At 34.2% G+C, this 17,759-nt stretch overlaps 1 protein-coding gene across 3 annotated transcripts in view; it reads left to right on the forward strand.

The window, feature by feature from the left end:
• The first annotated feature begins 756 nt into the window (after positions 1 to 756).
• LOC106661076 (kinesin light chain) overlaps positions 757 to 17,759 on the forward strand; it is a 166,402-nt gene continuing 149,399 nt past the window's right edge. The window contains exons 1-2 of one of the 3 annotated variants that reach the window (XM_014384213.2): positions 757 to 863; positions 3,700 to 3,782. In XM_014384213.2, coding sequence (XP_014239699.1) covers positions 3,763 to 3,782 — 20 coding nt within the window. In that variant the 5' untranslated portion in view covers positions 757 to 863; positions 3,700 to 3,762. Of the gene's footprint in view, positions 864 to 3,581; positions 3,604 to 3,699; positions 3,783 to 17,759 lie in introns of those variants that run through there. The other 2 variants (XM_024226939.1, XM_014384216.2) reach the window with 2 other exon arrangements.

Here is a 17,759-nt window from a genome sequence, read left to right on the forward strand (position 1 = left end):
TCATTCCTGCCGAACTGAGAACTACTGCTTGCAAAACAGTTCTTTCTATTGGAAATGAGGACATGTACTATAGCATGCTCAAGTTTTACAGAGAAGAGAGTCTAAAGGAAGAAGATGTAACGATAAATATTTAAAGAGAGTATTTGAATTTATTAAATCGGATGGAGTAGACCACAGGATAAACATTTGCCATTATATGCGTTTGTATGACTAAGGGGAGAGTTTGAGGAAATTTCTCAAGACAAATAAGATGGTGGATTCCTTTAAGCGACATGTTAAGCACGCAATGGAAGACTTTGCTTCAAAAGAGATGGCAAAAGATGTATACAGCAATCAATTGAAATGATTCTCCTCAATGCCTCTTAGCTTAAACACGACATTGAAGATGGTCAGTTTGTGAAAAAAGTGGAACTGAGTTTCTATTTGTTCATAAATACAGAGCAAATTCAAAACAATGTCAGGCTATTTTTATTTCTATGAATTATAATTTTTAACATGTTTAATTTTTTAGTATTTAGTTGTGGACGAATTTCGTTATTTTGCCTTGGAAAAAAAATTCAGATTAGAATGGATTTTGCTCGCCAAATTTTTGTGGCAATGCAGAGAAATAGTAATTTCTACGTAATAAATTAATTATATGTTGTTTAAAAATATATAATAATATTTGTTGCTTTTTCTATTGCACCAATTTAATAATCATGACGACATAGCCTCCAATTGGGTCGCCCACCAGTCGTCGAAAGCAGAAGGGGAAACCTTCTATTTCTTTTGATAACCTTGGAGAGCATTTTTTATGCTTCTGAAATATCTTTATTTCCAGTTTTTGCGATATTCCACACGCTGAAAAAGGCTACTATTTTTAGGTAATCATCAAATTTATAACGATAAATAATCCTGAAATTATAGTTTTTTTTGCGGCACTCCTTTAAACGTTCTCCGTGCTCGTTGGCGTTTTTCCATACTTGTAAACCTTGAACAATACGTTGCTCCTTATATTGTGTTTATTAGATATTTTACACATTTATCAAACGGTTTGAGAGGATATTTGAACTATTTTAAATTCGGGATAACAATTAGAGCTGATGCATTGGCTTAATGGTCAAATCTTGCAACTTAGGTACTTCAGATGACTCACAGCTAAGTTTGCACACCCAGTTTTATACGGAATTAGTGGAATTAAACTGATGAAAAGAAGACCATATGTATTTGTAAAAGCTATTGTTTCACAGGGTTCAGTTCTAAGTCCCTTCTACCACATTTTCATTAGTGACACATGTCAGTAAGTTGCTTTAAACATTTTGAACAACTGTATTTGCATCGCTGTGTATAGATTTGATGTGATAGTTACTTATGATAGTCAGGGTGTTTTTTTTTTGTGTGCAAAAGCTAGTGTTTCCCAGGGTTCAGTTCTAAGTCCCTTCTTCTACAACATTTTCATCAGTGACACCTGTTAGTAAGTCGCTTTAAACATGTTGAAGAACTGTAATTTGCATCACTCTGTTCAGAGATAGTGATTTAATGATTGGGTGTTTTTTTTTAATTTGCAAAAGCTAGTATTTTCCAGGGTTTAGTTCTACGGCACATCATGTTTCCTAATTTTATTTGTGATACCTACCACAATTTTATTACCAAATTTGTTTATTATAAAAATTACCAAATTCACAGATTTGGTCTGACATAATTTATGATAATTAGAGTGCAAAATCTAGTATCACCCAGGGCTCATCTTATTTGATATTTTCATTTGTGATAACTATAACAAAGTCATTTGACACTTTGACGATAGGCAGACACAGAATATCTGATTTGTATAATAGATTAAAAAATTCTTCAAAGTTTGAAATTCGAGGTGTTTCCTACTATCCACGATGATGCTTGGTGCATATTCTTCCTGTAAACTCACTTCACTTCTTTTTGTGCATGCTAAAGTATATCGTAAGAGAGAACTGTTTTGTAAACAGCAGTTCTCAGGTTTGCTGGAATGAGATGTTCACCTGCAAACATAAGCCTTGAACCTCATTTTTGGTTCTTTGATGGTCTCTTTGTACCAGCCATGTCTTGACAAAACTAAAGATCTAAGAAGTGTGTCAAGATGCCTTTCTTTTGAGTTTGGCTTCCATCAAGTTTATCTCTGATTGTTTTGAATTGATACATGAATCTTTTTAAATTTGTCATTTTGATACCTGTTGGTCATTCTCTTTCCCAAGGAGTTTGCAGTTATGTTCCAGTCTGAGAAATTATCTTTGTTTGGGGGAGGAGACCTGTATGATCTGGATGATTGTTTATCATACCCTGCTTGGGAAAGGGCAAATAAATCATCTACTAATCCAAATCTGTCCGTTAGTGGCAACAGCCAATTCTTTTTAAAACTATTCTGTAATTAATTTTACAATTAATTTTTACAATTTTAGCATTTATAAAATTACTTTAAAGTATTAACTTAATTATTAAAATATTAATTTTTTAATTTAATAGTACATGTGCATTTTACATTGCATAAAGGAAAAAGCAACACAAAAACGTATATAACTTAGATATCCTGCAAACCAATAAGTTTTCATTAGTTTTTCAATGCGTTGTGGTTTGTTCATAACAATTTTATTATTAGTTGTTATTTTAATTTAAAATATTTATTTGCTTTCATTGATTGTCATTTTTTCTTACATTGACTGTAGATTACGCATAAAAATTATAGACAAAAATAGAATTAAACTGTTTTTTGTCTGTTTTCAAATCGTTTGTTATAGCCATTGAACATTTTGGATATAAATATACATCACAAGTTAACTAACATTGGTCTTGAATCAGTTATCCCTTTTAAATTGAACAATTTACGTGGCCAAATAAACTTCTTAATTGAATGAATGAATAAATAGATCTATTAGCCACAGAGAAATTAATTTGCAAGGGAATACTTAGCGGAAACAATTCCAATATTTGATTAAATTAAACATTCACTCTCTCAAAATAAATTTATCGTTTTAATGAACTTACATTCTTGAAATACACAAATTGTCCATACATTTCACTTAGGTGTAAAATATCACTAGTTTTTTTTTTATTGTGGAAACTTTATTAACCAGTAGATTGAAGAGATTCAAAGTTACATACATGTAAAATTAATATGAAAAATAAAATAGATATTCCACTATACAGCATGGTAATAAATCTTCTGTTGGATTATTTATTCTGGATTCTTATTCCATTATTATTCTGTTGGCTTCTTTTTAACAAATATCATAGTAGGTGCCACTTTTAAATTGTTCACATAACAAAAATATTGTTTCATCTTTTCTATTGCCATTTTTAATGATTGCATATTTCAAAGATGGTTTAAGTTGTTCTTTTTATTGTATCAGTTTGTAAGATAAACTATCAGTATTTCCTTTTATGAGCGGAGTGCTGTTCACCCTTGGGCATCACATAAAGTACTTTATAAATTAGTTTTTCTTTGCAGTTTATTTATTTGATCAAGAATTTAAAATTATAAGGAGTTGTTTTATATATTACCTGCAAATTGACTTTCTTTATCTATTACAGTGAAGTGATCTTAAAAAATTAAATGCTGTTATGTTTAGGCATCCTAGATCTTTTCTAAACATGGTATTTTTTAAACAATATTCGATTTTGTGTTATTTCTTAAATAATTTATTGCGTAATTAATTTTACAGAATTGCTAAATGTACTTTTTGATTTCAGATGAAGAATTAACATCTTGGTTCAACATTAATTTATTTTTCCGATGTCGGCCTAAATCATATTATGGAAACAAAGCAAGAACCGTAAGTCTATTTATATATTTTTTTTTATAATAAAATTTTTGCAACAGTGCCCATGTGTTCATTTATTTTTTGTATGTAAGACGATAGATTTACATCTTTCACATGGCATCCAAAATAGTTAAGTGCTTAATGACCGAGATGGGTACAATTGATGCTGAACGAGCAAACAGTTTAATGATATGATTAGCCCTTTATGGCAATTTGTTAATATTTAGCTAATAATCCCTAAATATTTCTTAAGCCGAATTAAATTTTAGATGTGTGTGCCTGTTTACATTATATAATTTAAAAAGCCGAAGGTCGTGGGTTTGAATCCCACTCGTGACTCTTGAATTTTTTCATTTCAACCAAAACCTTACATAAAAAGATTAATTAATTGAAAGAAGTAATTTGGTCAATAGACCACTAAATACAATGGATTTAATAATTTAAAAATTTATTTGTATGCATACATATTTTGAATAAATATATGGCCTTTGTTAGCAGGCTATTTTATTTATTATTACTTTTTTTTAATAATCAATAAGAATAAAATATGCATTTATTTTTATTATAAAAAAATTAGATTTTATAATATAAATAATTACTGATTACTATATCAGTAATCTCAAAAAATATCAGTATGCTCAAATCTGCATATACGTGTACATATATACAAGCATCTATAGAGTTGTGTTTATCACTTCTCACAGACCACTGGCAATTCTAGCTTTTGTAATTTACAATAAATTTCTGGCAGGCTTCGTGAATCACCCACCTCAGATGTTGGCAGTCCGAGGTCAGATCTCGGTCTTATCTGTCCAGCAACTGAGAGTTGGCCTCTGAGGACTGTCAACTGCTAGGTCATTTCAGCCCCCTAGCAATCAGTTCCTAAATCCATATACACTCTCACTCACCCTTAAATAAATTCTTGCTTATTTACATACAGTTCACTCAGGGTGGTGGAGTACTTGATATTCCTCCATCACCCTTTCCAATATTCTACCATCAGTCATACACTACACATTCACGCCAATAAATACATTCACTCTCAACACACGCTAGGGACACAAAATATCGGTACTATATACAAGTCTCTTATCGGGTGGCAATCCTACGCGCCCTATACAGGGTGTCCCAGTTCCTTCTGACGAAACTCAGGGAATCGATTCTACTCTACGTTTAGAGCAAAAAATGCCCAGGAGAAAATTTTCGGAAAGTTCTCTATTTTGAAGATATTCGTCAATTCAGGTTTTTTCAACTTTTCACTACCTTACCACATAAAAACGCTTACAACTTCCAAAATGTTGAGACTACAACAAATCCAATTTCACCATTTGAAAGAACGCTAAATTTGCTGTGAGATACTTCTATTGCAATAATCTGAATGACATAAAACGTCATCAGTTCAATATCAGTTAAACTTCGATCCCATCCAGCATTTTTCATTCAACCGGTCAAACAAGTGTCATTTTTATTTTACAAAGCGAGTTCTAATTGATTTATTTCTACCCCCCCTTCAAATTGACCTTAGCTCACGTTTTCGAACATTCAGTTGTTATTTTTCAACTCTACTAGAACGTTATTTAAAAACCTGGATATGTCAGGTAATGTATAAGAAGTTTTTGTGAAATTTGACAAGTTATAGGCATTTTTTTGTAACCTCAGTAGAACGTGCAATCATGACCAAAATTTTAAATTTTGTAATTTTGACATGTTCCAACTGATATTGGTTAACATTTTATGTCATTCAGATTATTGCAAATAGAAGTATGCCATGGCACTTGCATACCGGACAGATACGCGGGTTTTGACCCAAAATTAAGTGCCCGTGTGTCAACCTCGTATAGCATATTCTTATTCGAGTGAGGATGACCCCTCTTCTATGAGTCGGATCTTCCAAGGCCACCTATCAAAAGTGCTCTTGATACGTAAAAATTCTGCCGGTCCGGCCTACCGACGCTTCCACTTTCTTTTAGTCATATTTTTTTAATACGTTTTTAATAGGTTAAGAGCGCCGGATTGCGGTGGTCAAGTCCGTAGGTTGGGACGCCCTAGATTATATAATAACTATTAATAATTTTCTAGTATTTTACTTCCACTGTTCAACTCTCGTTGAATAAATTTCTAATTATTATGATCACAATTATAACGGTGTAACGTTTTAATATTGTGTCCTCGGATGAAGAAAATCAGTTTTTTAATTTTTTTATATAAAATTTGATATGGAAAGAAACAAGACATAGAAACATTACTTATAATATAATCCTCTTGCACGGTCAATTTTATTTCTCAGTAACCTAGGTACTATAAACCATTTGGTACAACAGATTTGAAAATTATCTCGCTTCCAGGAAGGACATGTGTAATCCCAGTCAGGATGATTTATCATAGGATGTTAGCATCCTAGACTTGTGCAAGGGTTAGATTAACCTGTCTCCAAGTTTCCAGGTTTAGCAACTCCAGAATGAATATACGAACCGATAAAACTATAATATATTGCGAAAATTTACATTTCGCGTACATGCTTGAAAATTATTTCAGCTTGAATGGTCCTTTTCCTTCAACTGGCTTTTTTTTTGTGGGAATTCAAAATCAACATTTTTAAACCTTGTCGTTTAAATGATTTTGAATTGATTTAATTATTGCCTTGACATCAATATCTTCAATTCAGCGATAGGCGTGAGGTTAACCAACGTTTTTGTTGCTTAATGCATAGAAATTAGCATTACGAAATTGAGAAAATACACTATGAGACTTACAAATCAACTAAGTAGTCATGGACTACAGAAATATCGTGAAAATTTCACAAATATCTATAGTTGACATTATTTTACGATCATTTTGGGTAATAAAATCCCACGTAACCTATACAATATTATTTTTTTAATAAAATTTTTTAAAAATTATTCAACAAAAATACTTAATACGAGTAATAAAATTGTTCTGTATTATATAAGGACAATAATTATTTAAGTTTTCCCACGACCGAGAGAATGGTAATTTAATTCACCATTTCAAGATTATTGCGATTCATTGTTTAATAAATCGGCAAAAATAGCGTGTTTTTTTGGCGATTAACTTAGTTATTGACTCTACTCCATTTATGAATTTTCGGAACGACGTGGAAATCTAGCCTGGCTAAATTAAATTCCTCCCTTCCGTCTGAAATACCTTAAATAATTTGATGAGACTGGTCCGCATATTCTCGCTTGGTAGCCTGTAGAACTAGAACCCATACTGTAACGAAATTATAACACCCTTCGGAGAAAATTTCACTATCCGGCTCATTTAAAATCAACAAGTGGGCGTTGAAGATTGGAAAATTTCCCTGCACCTATTCAAATAGTAAAACCCGAATAATTGAAGAGGAAGATGGAAAAAAAATCTTCGATTTTATTGGCAAACTTCTAAGACAATAAACCTTGACTTTCGTTTGTCGAACTTGAGCATCGAGTTTGTTAATTTGAATTTCGGAAAGACTTAGAGATAAAAGCAAGAATCGTAAAGGAACTTAATAATGTCTGGATAAAAATTGTCAATTTAGAACACTAAATTATTCACGGTCCGCCTATTCTCGCTTGTGTAAATGCTCTTAGTACAAGAACACAGCGTTTTAGATTGAGTCGAGATCTGCTTTTAAGTCAGAAAAGAGAAGGTCACTTCTACATTCCCTGTGTCAACTCGAATAACCAGTTTCCAATGTTTCTAACGATACTATCGAAAATTATAAATAATCCCAAAACATGGAAGTTGTGAAAAAACCTGTACATTTTAAATTGCCCTTTGGAATAGTGAAGTATTCGACTACTTCTGTTAAAGGCGCTTTCTCACAATTGAATTTTTCTTGTTGCCACTTGAAGCAGTTTTTGTTCATTCATCGGCCCTCTACGTGTTTATACTCCTTTTCTTTGTCTTTCACCCGTATTTTTCAGCTTCCAGCCATTTGAGCGTCTCGGTCTGTTAGTGACACTGCTTTTCTGTGAAAACTAAGTCGATATCTACTATATACTAGCCTCTCATTTGTATCTTAGGTTGTATGTTGTCATTGTATCAACTACAGAATACACACAAAACATATAATACATACAATGTACATACATCACCACTCTGTTCAAACATGGAAGTCTGGTCACATTCACTCCCCCAGAGTACTTGGGGCTAGGGGAGGGGTCGAACCCACACCGTTCTCGCTAATAATTTACTTTTACTTTCTAGACGTCACATACTTACCCCAGAGTACTCATTTCTCGGGCGGGGTTAAACTACTTCCTTTCACGCTAATAAATTACCATAAACACAACACCCGATAACATAGAAGTCTGGTCACTTTCACTCCCCCGGAGTACTAGATATTTCTCGCTGTGGGGTTAAACAACCTCTTACTTTCACGCTAATAAATTATATTCATTTCCAGAAATTAACATAAACACAATACCCGATACAAACATAGAAGTCTGGTCACTTTCACTCCCCCAGAGTACTCGATATTTCTCGAGGCGCGGTTAAACAACCCCTTACTTCTTTCACGTTAATAAATTATATTCACTCCCATAAATTAACATAAACACAATACCCGATACAAACTTAGAAGTATATTCACTTTCACTTCCCCGGAGTACTTGATATTTCTTGGGGTGGGGTTAAAGAACTCCTTACTTTCATGCTAATAAATTACATTCACTCCCATAAATTAACATAAACACAGTACCCGATACAAACGTAGAAGTCTGGTCACTTTCACTTTCACGCTAAAAACTTATATTCATTCCCATAAATTACCATAAACTCATCACCCGATACAAACATAGAATTCTGGTCCCTTTCACTCCCCCGGAGTACTAGATATTTCTCACTGTGGGGTTAAACAACCTCTTACTTTCACGCTAACAAATTATATTCATTCCTATAAATTAACATAAACACAATACCTAATACAAACATAGAAGTCTGGTCTCTTTCACTCCCCGGAGTACTAGATATTTCTCACTGTGGGGTTAAACAACCTCTTACTTTCACGCTAATAAATTATTCATTCCAATAAATTAACATAAACACAACACCCAATAACATAAAAGTCTGGTCACTTTCACTCCCCCGAAGTACTTGATATTTCTCGGGGTGGGGTTAAACAACCTCTTACTTTCACGCTAATAAATTATTCATTCCCATAAATTAACATAAACACAACACCCGATAACATAGAAGTCTGGTCACTTTCACGCCCCCGAAGTACAAGATATTTCTCGCTGTGGGGTTAAACAACCTCTTACTTTCACGCTAATAAATTACATTCACTCCCATAAATTAACACAAACACAATACCCGATACAAACAAAGAATTCTGGTCCCTTTCACTCCCCCGGAGTACTAGATATTTCTCGCTGTGGGGTTAAACAACCTCTTACTTTCACGCTAATAAATTATATTCATTCCTATAAATTAACATAAACACAATACCCGATACAAACTTAGAAGTCTGGTCTCTTTCACTTCCCCGGAGTACTCGATATTTCTCGCTGTGGGGTTAAACAATCTCTTACTTTCACGCTAATAAATTATATCCATCCCATAAATTAAGTAAACACAATTCGCGATACAAACTTAGATGTCTGGTCACTTTCACTCCCCCGAAGTACTTGATATTTCTCGGGGTGGGGTTAAACAACCCCTTCCTTTCACGCTAATAAATTACATTCATTCCAATTATAAAGTTATAAAATTATAAGTCGGTCATTTCAAAGGGAGTAATGTCTATGATAAAATTCTAATAATCATCATATTTTTTTAATAATTATTTTATAAACAAAAAAGCAATACGACCCGCACCGTGTAAAGTTGGATAGAAAAGTTATCTGAGAAGTTCACTAGTTTCAAGTCATGTTTTAAATTGAAACGAATGACATGACTTGAACGACAAAAGTTTCATTGGATCAAACTTTAGTTGATCAACTTTTTAGTAACTTTGTTGAACCGAAGATTCTCACTGCAGATTTCTTTTTGAAGAAGGACTTGATCATGTATTAACGAGCTGTGCTAAATCTACAAATGCAAATTCTAAACAAGTTATCTCGAAAAGAATTTACAAAATACAACACCGGGAGAAAGAAAATTACCGGCCGGGGTATGAAACACTACTTTCCTCATTCAAATTCTGACTTTGTCCCAGCTGTATTTCAAATCCCCGCCGGTAAATCAACAACGGATATTGCTGTACAACACGCTAAGCTTAAGGCACGTACTACTTGCATTACAGACATTATCTGAGCTGGCGATATTCTTATATCATCTACTAATATAAAAATGAGTATATAGTCTTCTACATAGGAAGAATATAAACTACGGCAAAGAAATAATATAGACATTTACCCCTGTAACTCGTTTCCATCGAAATTAGGGCTCTTCCAGGGGAAGACGTAACTAAGTTCGTGATCCAAATAAACCGTAGCTATCTCATCGATCGATTGGAGGAAACTGGTTTTCTATACTGTATATGTCAAATTACAACACTGTTCAATAAACATGAAACGTGGGTATTTTATATACACTGCCAGACATAAAATAGCACCCACTTGTAATATAACTTGATTTGTATATATTTTTATATATTAATCAAAATTTCGTTATTTAACGTTTAATAATTGCGTCTTTGGCTAATAAAGTAAAAAAAAACATTGTAAATTGCTAGGGAAAATGAAAAATAATTATAAAAAAATAAAAGAAATATGGACAGATAAAATTTGTTGTAATTAGATTTTTAATTAACGTTTCAATATCGCGTGTTTCCTCCTTTTGTTTTAATTACATCTCGAAGACGCCTTCGGCATACTTTCTGCCAATCTGGAAATGTCCCTTTGCTGGAGGTTAGCCCATTCTTCACTAAGAGACCTTTCAAGATCGTGGGGTGTATCAGGAAGTGATGGACGTGTTCTTATTCGTCTTTTAGGTTAACCCTTAAATGTTGGATGGGGTTCAAGTCTGGAGAAAGGGCTGGCCAGGCTAAGACCCTGATGTTGTGCAGTATTGTACGTATTGTAGGCTCGATTGTACTATGCGGGCGACATGTGGACGGGTATTATCGTGCATTAGAATAGGATTGTCGCTGATTCCATCGAGGATACGCAACACATGATGTTCCAAAATTTCATCCGCATAGCGAGCGGACGTCAAAGACCCTCCACTACAGCTACCAACTCTGTGGGACACTCAATCGAGATTCCCGCCCACACCAACACTGAGCTACGTTAAAAGGTTTATTCTGGGAAAAACTACAGGCTTCGTACCTTTCATATCGCCTTCTCCACACTCTTTCACGTCCATCTGGAGATAGTAGAGCAAATCTACACTCATCTGTAAAAAGTACAGCGGACCAATCGTCCAAAGACCATTGTCTGTGTTCTCGAGCAAATGCTAGCCGCGAAACTCTGTGTGTTCTGGTGAATTCTGGTCCGCTTACGGAGCGAAAAGCCATCAGTCCATACTGATTTAATCTTCTTCGAGTGGTGCGTTCAGAAACTTAGACACCTCGAACTTCCTGGAGTTGATGAACCGCTTGGACAACAGTAAGTGCCGGTTTCACACAATTCTCAAAGTCAAAGGGCCATCCTGCGGTTGTTACCCTAGGACGTCCAAAACTTGGGGCCTTTTATGGTAACAGGCTCTATGGTAGGTCCCAGTTATTAGAAAATGTCAAAGGCGTCTCGCAGTGTTTCGTAGGGAACTCCAATGACAATAGTTGCATGGAACGCCCATCATCCACGAGTGCCACTACGCGCATCTTCAGCTTTAACTCAGAACTGGCATTTTTAAGTTTTAAAATTGAAATTAAGAAAATAAAGATCTAAACAGTTTATTGCTTCAGAATTCAAATGAGACTGAATAAACATTTTGAATTCCGTAAAAAGTAAACATTGAAACATCCTCTATCCTTGTTTCGGATTAAGGATTAAGTGTGTTTATCTCTAATTGATATTCTCAATTTAAAACTTAGCATAAGCAAATATTTATTGGTAAAAACAATGAGACAAATTAAGGGAAGGATTTTGTTTTATCGAGAAAACGAAAAAATGTCATTTGGGTGGAATGTTTTGCCTATCAGTGTATAAACAAATCCGTCTTCTCTCTTGAAATTATTACCACGTAGAGCTACTGCTGTGTACCATTAATGGTTTAAAAAAAACGCTGCCTCTCTACTACAAATATTAACAATTTGGCGAAATACTGCGATCTATGGTTAATTTAAGAAAATCGTTTTTAGGAGAGGAGGCAGACTAGGTTTGAAAGAAAAATGGTATTTCAAAAGGACTCCTGTCAAAGTAGTAAACGAGTACAATTACCTTGGTAGGTTCTTCTTGTTTGCCACTCAACACACACTTTGTGCAGAAAGTCTCGGCAGCAAAATTTGCGCTTAATATTATGTGGTCTACGTTCATGAAACATGATCTGGTCCCTTATCTTTCAGATTTAAACTGTTTAATGACGTTTGCTGTTCCGTCCTCACGTACGGATATCCAGTTTGGGGTTTTCGATTTTATGATCAGTTGGAAAAATCGTTAAGGTAATTCCTTAACGAATTACCTTGCCTTCTCGTACTCCAAAAACCTAAAACTCGCCGGTCACCGTTACACGCAAATTACAGCTCAGGAGATAATAAACAAAAGTATTTTTTGGTGCGAGCACTGGGGTTCCTTGTCGGAGAGATACCATTCTTCTTTCCGATTCTCTCAGGACAGTATTTTTGAATAGATGGCAGAATTCCAGTGTAATCTTTCCAATATAAAGTCTTGTGATAGCATGACGTTTTTGCAGCGAATGCTGGCAAAAGAGAGGTTTCTTATTTACAAGAAGCTCTCGAAATCTCGATGTGTTATGCTTGACGAATGAGAAACATGGAAGAACACTAAAACTGAGGGATCTCCGCTCGCTCTTAAAATTCCGAGGTGACTTTATATTCCTCAACTCTACCCCTTGATAAGATGCCAGAGGGATACAGAAATGTACTTTCTATACAAATAAGGGAAAAGGAAACCATCGTGCTCTTTTTGGCTAAATGCGTACTTCATATTTGGGTAGTGCTGTGCTTTCGGAAGAAAGCCTAGTCAAACTTTTAAATGAGCCGAGCCTGCAGCTAATAAAATTCGCTCTCGCCTGGTTTTATCGCTGGGAACTGGTACAAGAGTTCAATTTTTGATTTATTAGAAGAAATTTTTACTTAATTAGTTGTTTTGTGTTCACCAGATTACTTTTTGTTTGATTAGTAAAAAATAAATACTTTATTATGTATGATGTATTTTGGCATATGAGTTGATATAATGAAAACAAACGTTTACGATATTAATCAAATCCCTTGATTAAATTAATTTTAATTGTATTGAGTTTCTGGCTGTTATTAAGGGGAGATTCTCACTGAGCAAACGTCGTTTACATATCATGAAATCGGATTACATTCAAATGTGCTTAGCGGCTTCAAGCTGCAACATATGTAAGAACATAAGGGAATATTAGTAAATTTTCAACATTGTGCCTGATTTAACAGTTAACAGTTTCATTTTAGATCAAAAAGTAATTAGCCTTGAATCTCCGATAAATTTTCTTTAAAGTTGATAAAATATGTAGTTTGATCGTTTCTGATCATTTTTTCTGCCTGTCCTCGCTATTTTGGTCTTTAAGGCCAGCTTAGGCTTAGTGATTTCAATACATATCTTGTTTTTTTATTTGTTTTTTTAAATTTATTTTTTTATATCAAAATCATATAAATTTTGATTTTATTTTTTTTGTATATTTTTGATTTATTTTTAAAAATAAATATAAATTCGGTGATGTGGTGTGCCAAGTTTACATACAGGCTAAAAACTACTTATGTATGTTTTTGTAACGAAGAAAGTCTTACTTAGACAAGACCATTAAGAAAGAAATTGCATTTTGTAAGCCAGACTTCACAGGCCGTCATTAAATAAGATTTCGCAAGAGAAGGAACAATTTTATTTTTCAATTTGTTGTGTAATGGACGATTTCAGTTATCGAAAAATTCAGTTATCGAGTTTTTGAAGAGGAGTCGGCTAGCGAAGAACATCGTTTTTACTGGTAACATCTACTAGCTGGAAATGGTCAAAACATTCACATTTTTAAGAGGCTTACTTTCTTGTGAGATTTCTTTTTCGGATCTGCTAGGCGTTGAACTATAACTTGATCGTTTCAGATCATTTTGATCCGTCATACGTTGGGGTTTTGGCTGGCCCAAAAGACCAAAATGATCGGAACTTTTTTCCTCATGGCTCGTCCTATATTTGGTCTGGGTGCAAACGACACGGCACACGATTCCGTCGTTGTTTGGTGTCGATATGTTTCTCATGAATAATATACTTCACCAATTTTTATAATTTTATGCAAGAAGCCTCTAGTCAACAGACTATCGTAGACCTACTACTTTCTTTTGGATTATTGAAGGCAATTTGGCAAGTAACAACATTCTAGAATCTGCTTTTTGATCTTTTGACAGTACAAAATACTAATGTAAAATATGTAGAGGCTTCAGTTTTGAATCGCGGCTTTTTAAGATTTTTAGAGTTCTGACTTGGAAAAGTAAAATAGAGTAGAAGTAAGTAAAATAGACGAAAAATATTGAGGAAGACAATTTAGGAGGAAGGAAAGAATTTAACAAAATCAGAGTGACTTCTTGCTGACCTAAATTTTAGGTCTGCCTATCCTCGATGGTTTGGTCTGTCTTGATCCAGATTTGGAGATGTCGAGAAGTCGAGAAACCCACCTTCCCAAACAGCATGGCCTGCGCTTAGTGAACATTAGTGAACAGCAATAGTCTTAATTGTTGGTTTATTGAGTATCATTTGTTCCAAAATGTTGTTCTTCGTAGTGACACCGAGGTGAGGCTGAGGTCGAGCACCTGGAAGACCCAAGGGTACAAGAGTAAAAGACCTTAGCAATACTTTACAATGGCTGATTTGTTATCAGGCAAGGTGGAGTCTTTTGACAGAAAATGGAATACTATCCTAATTGCTTTTTTTTTTAAACCAGAATTTTAATAATGAACGTATTTATCATAAGTTACTGAGTTTTCTCGTTGGCCCGGTTCTCCCCTCTTTAGCAACCTAGCCATTTCCGGCTCCCAGGAAACAACCATTTTAATGATCACCTTATTGCGAATGACGAGAAACACCTAACCACAGTGAGGTACACGGACTCAAACCATCCTCTAGACTCGACATGAAATTACAGTAGCACGTCATGACTCCCATTCCAAATCCCTGGAGGTGTAAAGCCAATTTCTCATCAAGTATGAACGCGAGATACGTGATAGTGGCAGAATTGTACGTCCAGTTGCCATTATTTTGGTTGGCCTATCCATGCTATTTTGGCCTGTTAAACGGGTTTTGGTTTTGCACTATTTGTGGTGGATCTGTATCCTTAGAGGCCAACCCAGCAGACCAAAAGATAAGAAACGACCGAATTGCAGGTTCATCTCCCCAGACACCATGAAGAAATCTCACAAGTTTATAATCAGTTTGTTTGGTTTTCATACATTTTCTGAAAAATATGTCTGTCTATATTAGGTTCCTTTGTAGGAAATTATATCAAACCTAAATATTGCATAGCTAAAATAGTCAATATACCTATAAAGAATCCGAAGGCATCAACGTTCTTGAAACATCAAAAATCCATAATTCCTGCTCAGCACTGAATATGTCATGAAACCAGTTCGCGTCTGACAGAATGAACCAGGGAAATAGGCAGGTCAAAAATGAGAGGAAACGGCTATCAAACCAAGTATCCTGAGGGATTACCGTCGGTGTACTTTTATTGTACTAGACAGGTTCGTCACAGTGGCTTTGCCCAAGTCACATTAAAATAAAGAACCTTTTTTTATATAGATGTCTGAAACTAAGAGAAATGGGAATCGAAGGGGGTCTCTTACAACTTGTTGATCGATGTTCCAGGTGCGAAAACAAAGAGCTTCTGGAGAGAGGTATTACCTCAGGGTAGAACATTTTATTCCCATTTCACAGGGAGGCGACCTTTTGGAAGTCTTGATTTTATACAGCCACCGGCCTCTGTCAAAATGAAAATATGTTGTAAAAGGTTCAAACTTTTATTTGTTAGTTGTTAAATTCGCTTCGTTCAGCTTTATGTAATATAAATAAAAAATATGAATATTTTCAGATTTTCACAGTTGACTCTTTAAAAGGTGTTCAGAAATTTACATTTTATGGTAAATCGGTCGTCGGTTTTAAACGTGATTACTCTGTTATCACTGAATATTCATTTCGCATTTTTTCAGATTTGTCGGTTTTTATTAACCACTAAATTCATAATTTAAATACAAACATCTATAAAAAAAAAGCACTCACATAATTCATTTATTTTGCGATGCTAGCATTGTATTCTTTTGGCCGTTTTGATAAAACTGATAACCATTTTCAGGTTGATAATAAATTGTTCTCGGCTTGTTTGTTGTTACAACTTTCCCCTCTAGCAGCTTTGCGATTTTTCTGAGGTTTATTCCATGGGGGAAAACATCAGAATTGATTAATGAAAACCGCTTTTCCTTGACAGCTGATGTGGGCATAATGGTGATTGACCGATTGTTCATCTTCACCAATAAAAAAAAAATGTTACAGCGATTTGATGAAGTTTAACCCCTACTGATCAGTGAAAGTTCTTTGGACGTGTCTGTCTTTCTCAAAATATTATTGACCATGAAACGTAGCTTTGTAAACTTTTAAAATAACTATCTAACTAATAAAACTACCAAATTTTGCAAAATAAGAAGGGAATAAAATTGAAAATATTCTTTTTATTACCGCGTAAGTATTCTAATTTTGGTTTGTTTGGAAGTAGATTTTATTAAAGAAATACATTCTTTTTCTTTTATCAAATGTGAAATATCGTGAAACGACGACATATACTTTTCCTTAATGGAAAAAGGCACTTAGACTGTCAGAAGTAGTGTGGATTGCTTTTTTTATTATGTATTTAAGTCGGCGGTCGTCGGTTTTATTGGGTCTGCCAGTTAAAAATTCCTTCCCTCAACTTGGCAACCCTTTGACACATCCTGCTCGCACCATCTTCACCTTATAAAACAAAGATTTTCTTGTTTGATGCTCGGTTTTCACATATACTGTAAGAAGGCGGAGAATGGAATTATTTTTTTGCTACGTCTTACCAAATTTAGAATTAAATGGAATGTGTTTAACGTTAAAAATATAACAATATTTATTGGCAGTCTAGATGTTTTCGACCAGTTTAGTCTGCGTATCCTTGTTGTTTTGGTCTGTCAAGCGCGTTTTGGCTTCGTGCTGTCGTCAGTCGTCTCTGCTCAGAGCGGCCGAAAAGCGATCATAGGCAGAAAATCATCGGAAATGCCCAAAATACATTTTTACCATAACACAAATAAAACATTTATTGGTTTATTGAATAAATTTATACTGATTTACAGTCTTTTATTTTACAATAATTGTAATTTAATATATTTTAATATTGCTCCAATAATGTATAAAGAAATGTAAAAAATACATTATTGTAGCAAAATATATATTTACATATACCCACACCAGCTTCTTAAAATTAATTTAATGACCTTCAAGGGCCCCTCGTAAAAATAAAATATACCGATATTTTTTTTAACTTTTATAACTATAGTTTTATTCCAGCTATACATGCATGTTTTAGCTTGTTTGGGAGTTTTTCTAAAGGAAAGTTTATTTTTAATCGCAGTTTTTAGAATTAAGTATCTATGAAAATAGGATTTAGTTAATTTTAGTAAAGGTCTGACTAATTTTGTGCCATCAGTCGCGGTTATTCATTAAGGCCTAGTTAATTATTTTATTAAAAATTATACTTTAAGGGTTGGACTTATAATTGTAATTTATTGGGTGAAATCTTAATTATGATTACGTTCACTAGTTTTCGTGGTCCGCTTGACCAAATTATATCTTTCAATTAATTAAGGTGTTTAGTTGAGATAAAAAAGTCAGTGTCACGAGC

This window comes from Cimex lectularius, unplaced genomic scaffold, assembly GCF_000648675.2.
Source record: "Cimex lectularius strain Harlan isolate CLEC.00 unplaced genomic scaffold, Clec_2.1 scaffold194, whole genome shotgun sequence".
NCBI classification, from domain to species: Eukaryota; Metazoa; Arthropoda; class Insecta; order Hemiptera; family Cimicidae; genus Cimex; species Cimex lectularius.